Genomic DNA, 11,634 nt, shown 5'->3' on the forward strand with positions numbered 1-11,634 from the left:
CTGGGAAGAGTTCTGTGATTAACCTGAAAATTCAGTAAGTGAGAAGTTTCCATAGGATGTCAAAGTGGAAACAGTACAATGAACTAACCAACGGTACTCATGGAGTAAATTAAGAATAAATACAGGGAGTAGAGCATAGCAGATAGGTCTGGATTTGAGTATTCACTTGATCACATGTGATTTTAAGCCAGTTTCATAATCTCTAGATCTCATATTTCTCACTTATAAAATGGGAATCATAGAGTAATACCTACCTGTTTTTAGAATGAATAAATGAGATAATATTAATATACTATATAATAATAATAATAAACTATGCAAATAGCATAGTAAATATATTAATAAGTATCTGCCAATTTCACTGTTACGATACAGGTATTTAGATTATAGAACTACATAGTGGAAGAAGCCTTAAGATCATCTAATCCAATCTTCTCATTCTGTAACACCATGGCCAAAGAAGGATGAATGAAGTAGGGTTCCTATACTCAATAAATTCATAATCCAGGTAGAAAACAAAAACCTATTTTTAAAAAAGCAATTATTTGACACTAAATCATTATAATTCTTAAAATAAAGAAACTAAACTTTTCTTCACCTGGTATTAAGCCAAGAGATATCAATATGGAAAGAAAATTCTTAACAGTTAATTTTAGGAGCAACCAAGTGATACAAATATTTAAAATAAAATTGTTTATTCCCTTCTCATATAGTCTTGAATATTTTGGTCCACATTTCCTATGTTCACCAGACCAGGGAGATTTTCTAATCATTTACAAGTCTCAGACAATATAGCTACCAGGACAATAGTTTCTTTCTCCTAGAGCACATCTCTATCATCCATCCAAATCTTCCATTGCTAACCACTTACTTACCAGGTCACCTGACTACCCTGAACTGGAATATTACCACAGTGTTCCTAAAAACTGGAAAGAGAGCAGAAGAAACCTACAATATATTTTGATGTACTTCAGCAGAGATAGCTAGTTCTTGCCTCTAGTTTATTTTTATAATGGAACCCAATTTTATCCATGGTTAACAATGAACTCAGCTAACGGGCTATATTGTCCAGCTTCTCTTACAGTTAGGAGCAGATACATGTCAAAATGATATGAACCTGGTCTAAATGAAAACACTCTCCTTTATGTTTCCCCATGTTCTTTTCTCTTTCTGGTAATCAGGGACAGATCACATCCACCTTGGATGTAGAGAAAGCTACACATCAAAACCTTTTTGTGATACTGTTATAATAAATTACTTAAATGTTTTCCACATTTTCTTTATATTTTTTTCCTATCTCTGGTTATGGACCAAAGCCAGATATTTAACAATTTTATGATATTACGTTCTGAAAGTAATCTGCGCTTTAATATAAAAACATTTTATTCCAAGAAAAATAACTTCTACATGAAAGTTTTCCAACTAGTTTCTTGGCTAAATAACATGAAGAACTTAGAGGCCTACTAAGACTTACCAATGAAGTACAAGAGGCAGGATGATTATACGGATACCACCACACTGTTTTATAGATGTTGATGTACTGAATGAACAGAGCAACCAGCAAGTAGATGAAAAAGAGAAATTCAAAGAGCAGGCTTCCATCCACAGGCAAATCAGGAATTTGGCAATGACGAACAGGACCTGGGGTGATTAAGGCTGTGATAGGTGGGACCGGAAGGCCAATAGCACTACCATTCCTGAAAAGAGAAAACTACAGTTAAATCAAATGGTGATACCTTTCACTGTCAAAGAGCATAAAGGAGTCCTGCTTCCTTAGTCACCTATGCTTTTAACTGTTGGCCTTCCTCAAGACTCTACTCTGGGACCTTTCGCTCTTCTCTTTTCCCTCTACAACACTCTCTCAGTCATGTAATACGTGGTCATGGCTTCCACTATCTCCTACATGCTGAAAACGAAAATTTCTCTCCATAAAGCTCACTGCTGCATTTTAGATCCACGTCATCAAGCTGTCTACTGGACATCTCTGTGTTTCTCTTCCTAAAGTCCTGATCATAGGCCATGGCCCACCCAGTTAGCTGCCCAAACCAGAAACCTGGGAGTCATATTAGGAATTCTTCTCTAAATCACTCTCTAAATCATATATACTCCACTTCATAAATCTTTTTCCAAATTGCACTCTCCTCTCTAAACCCATAGCCTTAGTTCAAGGAGTTGCCATTTTTCACCTGAACTACTGTAGTAATGGCATCTGGTCCCATCACTTCTTGGGAAATAGATGGGGAAACAGCGGAAACAGTGTCAGATTTTATTTTATTTTTTTTGGGGGGAGGGGGGCTCCAAAATCACTGGAGATGGTGACTGCAGCCATGAAATTAAAAGACGCTTACTCCTTGGAAGAAAAGTTATGACCAACCTAGATAGCATATTCAAAAGCAGAGACATTACTTTGCCAACAAAGGTCCATCTAGTCAAGGCTATGGTTTTTCCTGTGGTCATGTATGGATGTGAGTTGGACTGTGAAGAAGGCTGAGCGAAGAATTGATGCTTTTGAACTGTGGTGTTGGAGAAGACTCTTGAGAGTCCCTTGGACTGCAAGGAGATCCAACCAGTCCATTCTGAAGGAGATCAGCCCTGGGAATTCTTTGGAAGAAATGATGCTAAAGCTGAAACTCCAGTACTTTGGCCACCTCATGCGAAGAGTTGACTCATTGGAAAAGACTCTGATGCTGGGAGGGATTGGGGATAGGAGGAGAAGGGGACGACAGAGGATGAGATGGCCGGATGGCATCACTGACTCGATGGACATGAGTCTGGGTGAACTCCGGGAGTTGGTGATGGACAGGGAGGCCTGGCGTGCTGCGATTCATGGGGTAGCAAAGAGTCGGACACGACTGAACTGAACTGTAGTAATCCCTCTAAATTCAAGTCTATTTTCACCAAATCCTCCAACCTGCCTTTAAACTTCTTTCTAAAGTGAAACTCTGATAGTATACTCTCTTGCCTAAAACTCTTCAATGCTCTCTACTGCTAGTAGCGTAACACCCAAAAATGTTTATTCCTATGAGGCTCTCTGCTTAACAGACTAGTCTCATCTCTTATCACTCCTCCACACGCACCCTAAACACTACCCATGCTATTTGCTATCTGTGAATATATATATATATATGCTTTGTACACAATATTCCTTTTACCAGCAATGTCCTCTAAAACCACCTTCCTTAACCCTTCACATATACATTTTTAGAGAAAATTTGAGACTTTTTAAAAAATCAAACAAAACCTCTAAAAGATTACTCTGATTCAATCAAAATCAATTCATCTCTCCTCCGTGCCACTATTACACCTAAACAATGCCTTTATTGCACTTTTCAGTTGTTCAATTTTCAAAAAATTGTTACCTAATTTTTTCATACTGTTATGTAACTTTTTGTATACATCTTTTTGTCTATCATCATAATCTTAAAGACAGAGACAGTACTTCTCCTAGTTCACTGTAATTATATACCTTTAGGTTAAGAAGACAATAGACCAATACAGTCATGAAAAAGAGGGAGCTGTCTCAAAACACAAATTAAAATGTAGAAATTTTAATTCCTATCTTATTCTTTCATGCTCTCTTATAGGTCACAACTAGCTGGACTATCTAAAATGATAAGGCTAAAGAATAAAATTTCCCATTATTTGTATGCCTGTGAACAGTAAGAGATCTAAAGGTCTATGATGTTAATAGAACAAGGAAAAGAGGCTTCAAGTGGCTATTTCCAAAGAAGATTCTCAAGAGGGAATAACATTATTGTTACCATTCTACTCTAAAATTTCCAAATGCAGAATTCGAACATTAGCATGTGACACTGCCAGCACTTAAAGTGACTCACGGGAATATCAACTCTGCCCATCCTGAACCATTCTGAATAGTTAAGAATACCACGGCGGAAACTAGAAGGGAAGAGATCTAGAAGGGAAGAACAGGGATGGGTGAGGGTTGGAAAAATGTTTTAAGTTTCTTCCCCTCAATCTCAGAGTACATTGCAATAGAGCAAGCTTACCAAGGAGTGGGTTGTGATCTACCAGTAGGTCTCAGAACTTCATCTGCTCAATCATAAATTAATCATTAATACACCAGTGCCCTCTGATCTGTTCTGGGAGCTGGGCCACAGCACTACGCAACTCCAGGAAGTGTTACATATAAAGAATAGGACATGAAAGATTCTCTCTGGAGTTGTTCAAGTTGGTGGACTTGAATGGAGAGAAAGAATGCCAACAACCATTCTATTGCCTCACTCCATTTAATCACAAAATACGGGGAAAAAATTCTGAGGAGTCTCTACTCTAGAACAAGCTAAATATTCTCTAGAACAAATAAAATTTCCTATTCCTCTTCAGTCAAAAGTATATGCTAAACTATTTGTTATGATTTAAAAGTTAAAATGGTTTTCATAGAATTTTCCTAAATAAAGCAGACTAATGTGCTTCTGCTGTTAACAAAGTTATTAACACTCTGGGCTTCAAGAAAAATATTCAAAACAAAGCACAAAAGATCTATATCTGTGAAACTACCATGTGATCCAGCAATCCCACTCCAGGACATACATGCAGAGAAAACCATAATCCAAAAAGACACAAGCATCCCACTGTTCAGTGCAGCACCACTTACAACAGCCAAGACATGGAAGCAATTAAATGCCCATCGACAGAGGAATGGATAAAGAAGATGTAGTACATAAATACCATGGGATATTACTCAGCCACAAAAACAGAAAATGAAATAATGCTATCTGCCTCACCATGAACAGACCCAGAGATTATCATACTCATTAAGTCAGACGGAGAAAGACAAGTATCGTATGACAGAGAGCTTATATGTGGAATCTTAAAAAAGCTATAAATGAACTTATTTACAAAAGAGAAATAAAACCACAGATGTAGAAAACAAACTTACAGTTATCAGGGGGAAGTGGAGGGGAGGGATGAACTGGGAAATTAGGATTGACATATACACACTACTATTTATAAAAGAAATAACTAATAAGGACCAACTGTACACCACTGGAAACTCTACTCAATACTCTATAACGATCTATATGGTTATGGAGTGGATATATGTGTATATATAACTGATTCACTTTGCTGTATAGCAGAAATTAACACAACTTTGTAAATCAACTACTCTCCAATAAAATTTTTTTAAAAAAAGGATTCACTCAATCCTCCCCTCTACTTGGAGAAGTGCCACTCGTCTGAATGCCCATTAAAATTTGGTCCCCAGTTCCCTTATCACATTTATCATTTAACACTGAAATATTCTCTCCCCTGCTGGGCAGTAAGCCACTTGTAATCAGAAATCAAGATGTTAGGGAACCACTGACCAAAACCACCCACCTTGGCATAATAATAACTGCTTGCATGAGTTGTCTCATAACAGGAAATCCCAATAAGGAAAATGATGCTGCTGCTGAAAACTAACTGGAAGAATCTGGGAAGGGCCGAAAGGAGGAAGGAGATGCCAGCCCATAATATGTCCTCTAACCTCCCAGAAACCTTCACGCTAGAATCCATCTTGGCTGAAAGATGGAGTGTGCCACCAGGAAGTACCCTGAGTCAGACCAAATATGGGCAAAGCAAGGTGACTGGCCAGAGACAACTTGGAAAGCTAACCCTATTACCCGTAACACCTGAGACTGCAAGCCACGTGGCAGAGCAGTTCTCCAGGCTTTCCTTACCTTGCTGCTCTCCACCTGGGTGCCCCTTCCCAATAAAGTCTTTTGCTTTGTCAGTTAAAAAAACTTTTTCTTAAAGATCTGTATTTGTGATATCCTATACAACCTTGGCTATTATACTTCAAGCCAAGAGACAGAAAGACAAACATCAAATAAAGTGATCCAGAGCATCAGAGGGAAAGAGGAAAGTATTTTCATACATTGAAAATTTGAGAGGGTATATGATCAAAGCATTTTAAAACCAAAAACAAACAAAAAAGAGCTAAAATAAACAGACTTAGTCAATACATCTCAGAAAATTAATTACAGAAAAATTTGAGAAACTTTAGAGAGAAATCACTTAAGAAAGGTTAAAAGCATTGTTCCTCTGAAAGAATATAAAATAGATTCAAGAAAAGCAAAGTGACACAAAGGTTTGAGATACAATGTGGGAGAGTTCCAGTCCCAGATTTCCCCTTAACCAGTTGTGGGTTTTTTGTTGTTTTTGTTTGTTTGTTTTTGGCTATGCTGGGTCTCTGTTGAAGTGTGCGTGCTTAGTTGCCCTGGGGTACATGGGATCTCAGTTCCCTGACCAGGGATCGAACCCATGTCCTCTGCTTTGGAAGGCAGATTTTTAACCACTGGACCACTAGGGAAGTCCCCCAATTGTGGTTTTTGAGACAATAACTTTACATCCCTAAGCCTCATTCTCTTCATCTATAATACAAGGGTTGGAAAAGATTCTCTTTAAAAAAATTTTCTCAACGCTAACACTGAATATTCTCTTTGAAACGGGGCTGCAGTCCCAACAATCTTGCCTAAGCTGATGATTTGCCAGGAGGACTCAGAGGACGGGGCATGTTAGTTGTGTTCACAGCTACAATCTGTAACAGCAGAAGGATACAAATCAAAACCAGCAGATGGAAAAGGTAACAAGCAAAGTCTTGAGGAAACCAGGTGCAAGCTTCCAAGGGTTTCTCAATGGAGTCATACAGAATGCCCTTAATTAGTTTAGCAACTAGTTATGACAACATGTGTAAAGTCCCTCTACCAGGGAGGTTCATTACTAAGCAAGCAGCGTTTTTACTGAAGGCCAGCCTCACCTCGTAAACACTCTTTAGCTAGCACTACCAAAATTCCAGACTGGAGAGGAAAGCAGGTGTTCAGCGTAACAATTTGTAGAAAGGACTGGCTACAAGACTGGCATCTGGGAACTTGACTGGTAAACAGTTTCCTCCACTGACACAAAAGTTTCTCTAAATAATAAGAGTGGCTTACTGTCCCTAAACTGTCTGTGCAAATAATATGAATTATGTTGAACTCCGTTTTGTCCTTGTATGCAGGAAAGAGTTAACACAGCAGACCTAAGACTAGCCTTTATGGAGCTAGCAAGCAGCAGATTTTAGGTAAGAAAATGGATAAGTCAAGAAAAATTTAAAGGAATAAAAAAGAACTAAAAGGGACAGAGAAAGCCGTGATCATTTGAACATGCTCAGGTGATATTAACTAAGTATGCAAGAACAAAACAAAACAAAACCACTCTTAGTCCTTCTCAAGTAAGATTCTCCCTCAACTAAAAACTCTCTAGAAAACTCAAGACGTTCACAGTATATTCTCCTTCTTTAGAAGGCAATCATCTGGCACATAGTCCCAAGAACAAATTCCTGCTCCCCACAGGTGGAAAGCAGGACAGGATAGATTCCAATTTTGACTGTGTCACCAAACTAGCTCTTTGACATTCTCAAGTTTAATTTCACCAAACAAGTCACAAACATCTAACCGGGGCAAACGTTTTCTTTTCAGCTGATCTCTGTTTTGCAGAATCACATACATCATCCAAAACGCAAGCAATTACTTATTTCTCTCCTCAATACAGACACTCCAGAAATGAGTTCTCCACATGTGGACATTGCTTTTCTTTAGAAACACACCTTCTAAAACTATATTCTAGGCAATTTAACACTGGTTTTAGCCACACTTTTTATACCCTTTCCCCATGTCTTATAAAACAACCTATTCCAGGCTGCTTCTTTCCCATTGAGAAACAAACACACTAAATCAGAAAGAGAAAGATAAATATGGTATATAAATGCATTTATATGGAATCTAGAAAGATAGTACCAATGAATTTATTTGCAGGGCAGCAATGAGAAACAGAGAACAGACTTATGGACATGGGGAGCAAGAGGGAGGAAGGAGAGGGTGAGATGTATGGGGAGAGTAACATGGAAACTTACATTACCATCTGTAGAACAGATAGCCAATGGGAATTTGCTTTGTGACTTAGGGAACTCAAACAGGGGCTCTGTATCAACCTAGAGGGGTGGGACAGGGAGGGAGTGGGAGAGAGGTTCAAAAGAGAAGGGACACATGTATACCTATGGCTGATTTATGTTGATATTTGGCAGAAAACAACAAAATTCTATAAAGCAATTATCCTTCAATTAAAAATAATAAATACATAAAATCACGGGGAAAAAAAGAAAAAGAAACACAGAACTGTCTTCTTCCAAAATAACCCCTTTAGGTAAAAATGTCACAACATAATCCCTCAGTAACAGTTTCAGTGACTACAAACCCTGAGCAATTGTTATTTTTCACTTTATTCTAATCTGTTGAAAAATAAGTCCTTCTCCCCACTATTCCAATTAATTGCTAAAGAAATATATGTTAAATGAGAATCAAGGCCATCATAACGAAAACCTTGAAAGCCAAGATAGGCACAGCTATAATTTTCTATGGCAATTTGAAAGCACTGAATCACTAAATAAGTAGTCAGTATATATTAGTAAAATTAAGCCATGAACTTCAAATAGGAACCATCCTTCATCTCAATCTGTATGTTGAGAGCACCTTTCCTTAAGAGCATTTTCACATATCCTCGTTTTTAAATTTTTCTTTATTAAAAAAAAATGTGTTATTTGTAGAAATTCTGGAAAATTCAGAGTAAAGTTTTAAAAAGTTACTGCAATTTACTACTTCATTTATTTCCAAGCAGAAAGTATTTATGAAACAGAAAGTATTATCATTTTTAAAATGAGGAAATCCACAAGAACAGGAGAGTAAAAGTATTACTCTAGAAAAATTACAAGTACTCTGTCTACATATGTAGATACAAAATTTGGATTGAAAATTAATGAGAATCAGAGACTGGAAAAATCCCTTCAAACTGGAATTTCAGGGAGAGCCCCACTGATATGACAAGATCAGAACTGACTCTGAAGACTGAGTAGAGCTTGGGGTGGAAAGTCAGAAAGAAAGAGGTAAACAAATAACATCAGGAGAGCCTAAAAAGACAAGAGTAGTACCGACTGCTAGCTGTGAACATTAGAATCCAGGCCAGAGAAAACGCTATTCAGATAGGAAATAGGAAAAAAAAATTATCTTGACCAAACAATCCTACTGTGACACAATCAAACCTCCTGATAAATTATTCAGGATAATTTAAAAAATAATTCATTCTAATTTTTGAAAATTAGGAACAGAGATAAATTTCCATTAAGAAAATCAAATTCTTTATTCTCATGCAATATAACACAAATCTTAAGATTGTTTAGGCTAGAGCTGATAAGTTTATTCATTTCAACTTTTTGAACAAAGTAATTTTTAAGACCCCTGATGGGATATGACAATTTTAGAATCTCATGTTAACCAATAGCTTTAATTTGCCCTTCTTGAAAAAGAATCCTAGAAAGTAAACCATCACGTTCATCTTGATCTGTAATTCACTTCTACCTTCTTTTAATAGCTAAATAAAAGGTGACAACTAGAATTTGGATTATTGGCTGTAAGTATGAATCAGCCTTTTTTTATTTTGTGGGCATCACAACTTTCTACCTCCAAAGTATTCTGAAATACTCAGCTTCCAGTTTTTAGGGTCAGGGTTTCTACTTCAGTGTTAAAAAATAATCCTGATAAGCAAATATCTGAATAGTATGATGACTTCTGTATCAGCCTTACTAATCATAGAATATTACAAATTGTCTTATTTCTTCTTTACCTGTTCCTCAGGCCTGTTCCATTGCCACATCCCCCTCCAACCAAAGTCTGTAAAGAAGGTAAAGCTGAACGGCTTAGCTGCTGCCGACTAGGGCCCCTCCTTCCACCGGGCATGTCCGGGAACCAGTCTGCTTCCAGTGCCACCTATAGTTGCAACCCAGGTTAATGGTTGTCAGCCTGTTTCAACGCTGAACAAAAAGAGACATTTAAATATCAGTTTGCTATCTTTAAAGTAGGCAATGTAACAAAACAACCAGAAAAACTGAGTAAGCAGACCTTGTAAAAGAATGCTCCCAATGTCTATTGCTGACTTCATTCTAATGAAAGGACTACTCAAGACTACAGTGGGTCAGAACCCTAAGTCCTAAGCTTTGTTCAGCATTAGGGAAGTCATATTTGTGTCTTTCATCAGTAGACTTCTTCTACATGAAAGATTTTACCATCAGTTTACAAGAAACACTGAATATATACAGTTCCAATACAGACAGTAAGCCCCTTGAAATACAAGAGAATCAGCACTGTCCAAAATGTTAGGTTTTGTTATCAGGGGATCTAAATTCTGAGATCAGCTGTATCATTTGTTATCTGACTCTGAGGCATTTAACCTCTGAGTCTGTTTCCTCATCACACAAAAAAGCACTCCTTGTCCTACAGAGGCAGTTGTCAGAACTGACAAAGATGGGTTAAAGTACATCAGAAGGTCCTTTAACTCTTTAAAAGTAAAACTGTTCAAGTGCTATCTCCATATGTTAGAGTGCAAATATTGTAAAGAGATCAAGGGGATGACCACTCCAGAAAAACTGATGTAAAATCGTTTAGAAATTACTGAAACTGCAGGATTAAAAGTAATACATAAAGACCCTCAATAAAAAGAAACTGTGCTTTCATTAATCTATGGAAAAATTATAGTTCTGTCAATATGAATATCAAGAATCTGCTTCCTGAACAATACAACTTAAAAACTGAAGAATGACACCATGGAAAAACCCTGGTTTTCAAAACGTTACAGCAGATATTCTGTTCCCTATTCCTAACAGCTCTCGGCTGCAGACTAACAAACGCAAAGTGAGACAAAGCATTCAAACCATTGGATGTAAGGGCAGCTGGTCCTTGCTCAATTAACGAGCAAAGGAAAAGAAAAGTGTAGAGCAAAAAATTGGGACGGAAGGCGAGGGGATGGGGTGGTGGAAGGTGGGCAGCGAGAGAACACAAACTTCAACAGCCTGGCCTCTATGAGGGGACGACAAAGCGGTCCCCGCCGCGCAACCTGGAGGGCCGAAGCAGGCCCGGGACAATCGGACAGCGCGGCAGCTCGGATATACTCACGCATGGAGGAGGCCAGGCCAGCGGGGCGGGATCCCTGGGAGGAGGCGGCGGTTTTACAGCTAGACCCCAAGCAACAGAACTCCCTGCCCACGTTGAGGCGCTGCAAACCAGTTGCTTGTCTGTGGGTTGTCCCCTCCCGGAGAGTCGAGAAAAGGTGTCCCGGCTTCGGGCTGCCAGACCCAGACCCTGAGTCAGTACCAGAGTCAGAGCCAGAGCCAAAGCTAGAAGCAGAGGCCAGCCCCGTCAGCACTCATCCTCAGCCTCCATTACCGCGGAGCTGAGCAGACGTGGCAGCGCACGCCGATGACGTCAGCTCGGCGACGGCCGGCCGCCCCAGGAACGGCAAACAGGCCCCCGGAACTACACAGGAGCCGGGGGAGTGAGCATCCTGACCACTTTTGCGTGCACCTGCGCAGTGGAACTCGCTTTCTCCGTGGGTCTCGCGATCTCTTCTTCCCCACCCAGCGCTCAACACAGTATTTCCTCCCTTATCCTAAGTCACCAAGCCCCGACGATACACGGACTGCATGCTGGGGTCCTTCCTGTTATCTCATGGACTCCTAGTAACAACCGTGTTCAAATTATCAATTGCCTTTTTACAGATGGGGAAGGTTCAGTTCAGTTCTGTCGCTCAGTCGTGTCCGACTCTTTG

General features: G+C 39.0%; 1 protein-coding gene across 3 annotated transcripts in view; it reads right to left on the reverse strand.

Annotated features, from left to right (window-relative positions):
• TMEM39A (transmembrane protein 39A) overlaps positions 1 to 11,332 on the reverse strand; it is a 29,219-nt gene extending 17,887 nt beyond the window's left edge. The window contains exons 1-3 of one of the 3 annotated variants that reach the window (XM_025284482.2): positions 10,983 to 11,332; positions 9,658 to 9,844; positions 1,475 to 1,697 (exon numbers count right to left, since the gene is read on the reverse strand). In XM_025284482.2, the coding sequence (XP_025140267.1) occupies positions 1,475 to 1,697; positions 9,658 to 9,770 (336 nt within the window). In that variant the 5' untranslated portion in view covers positions 9,771 to 9,844; positions 10,983 to 11,332. Of the gene's footprint in view, positions 1 to 1,474; positions 1,698 to 5,340; positions 5,365 to 9,657; positions 9,845 to 10,982 lie in introns of those variants that run through there. The other 2 variants (XM_006057616.3, XM_044942170.1) reach the window with 2 other exon arrangements.
• Positions 11,333 to 11,634: the final 302 nt, after the last annotated feature.

Source organism: Bubalus bubalis, chromosome 1 (assembly GCF_019923935.1).
Source record: "Bubalus bubalis isolate 160015118507 breed Murrah chromosome 1, NDDB_SH_1, whole genome shotgun sequence".
NCBI classification, from domain to species: Eukaryota; Metazoa; Chordata; class Mammalia; order Artiodactyla; family Bovidae; genus Bubalus; species Bubalus bubalis.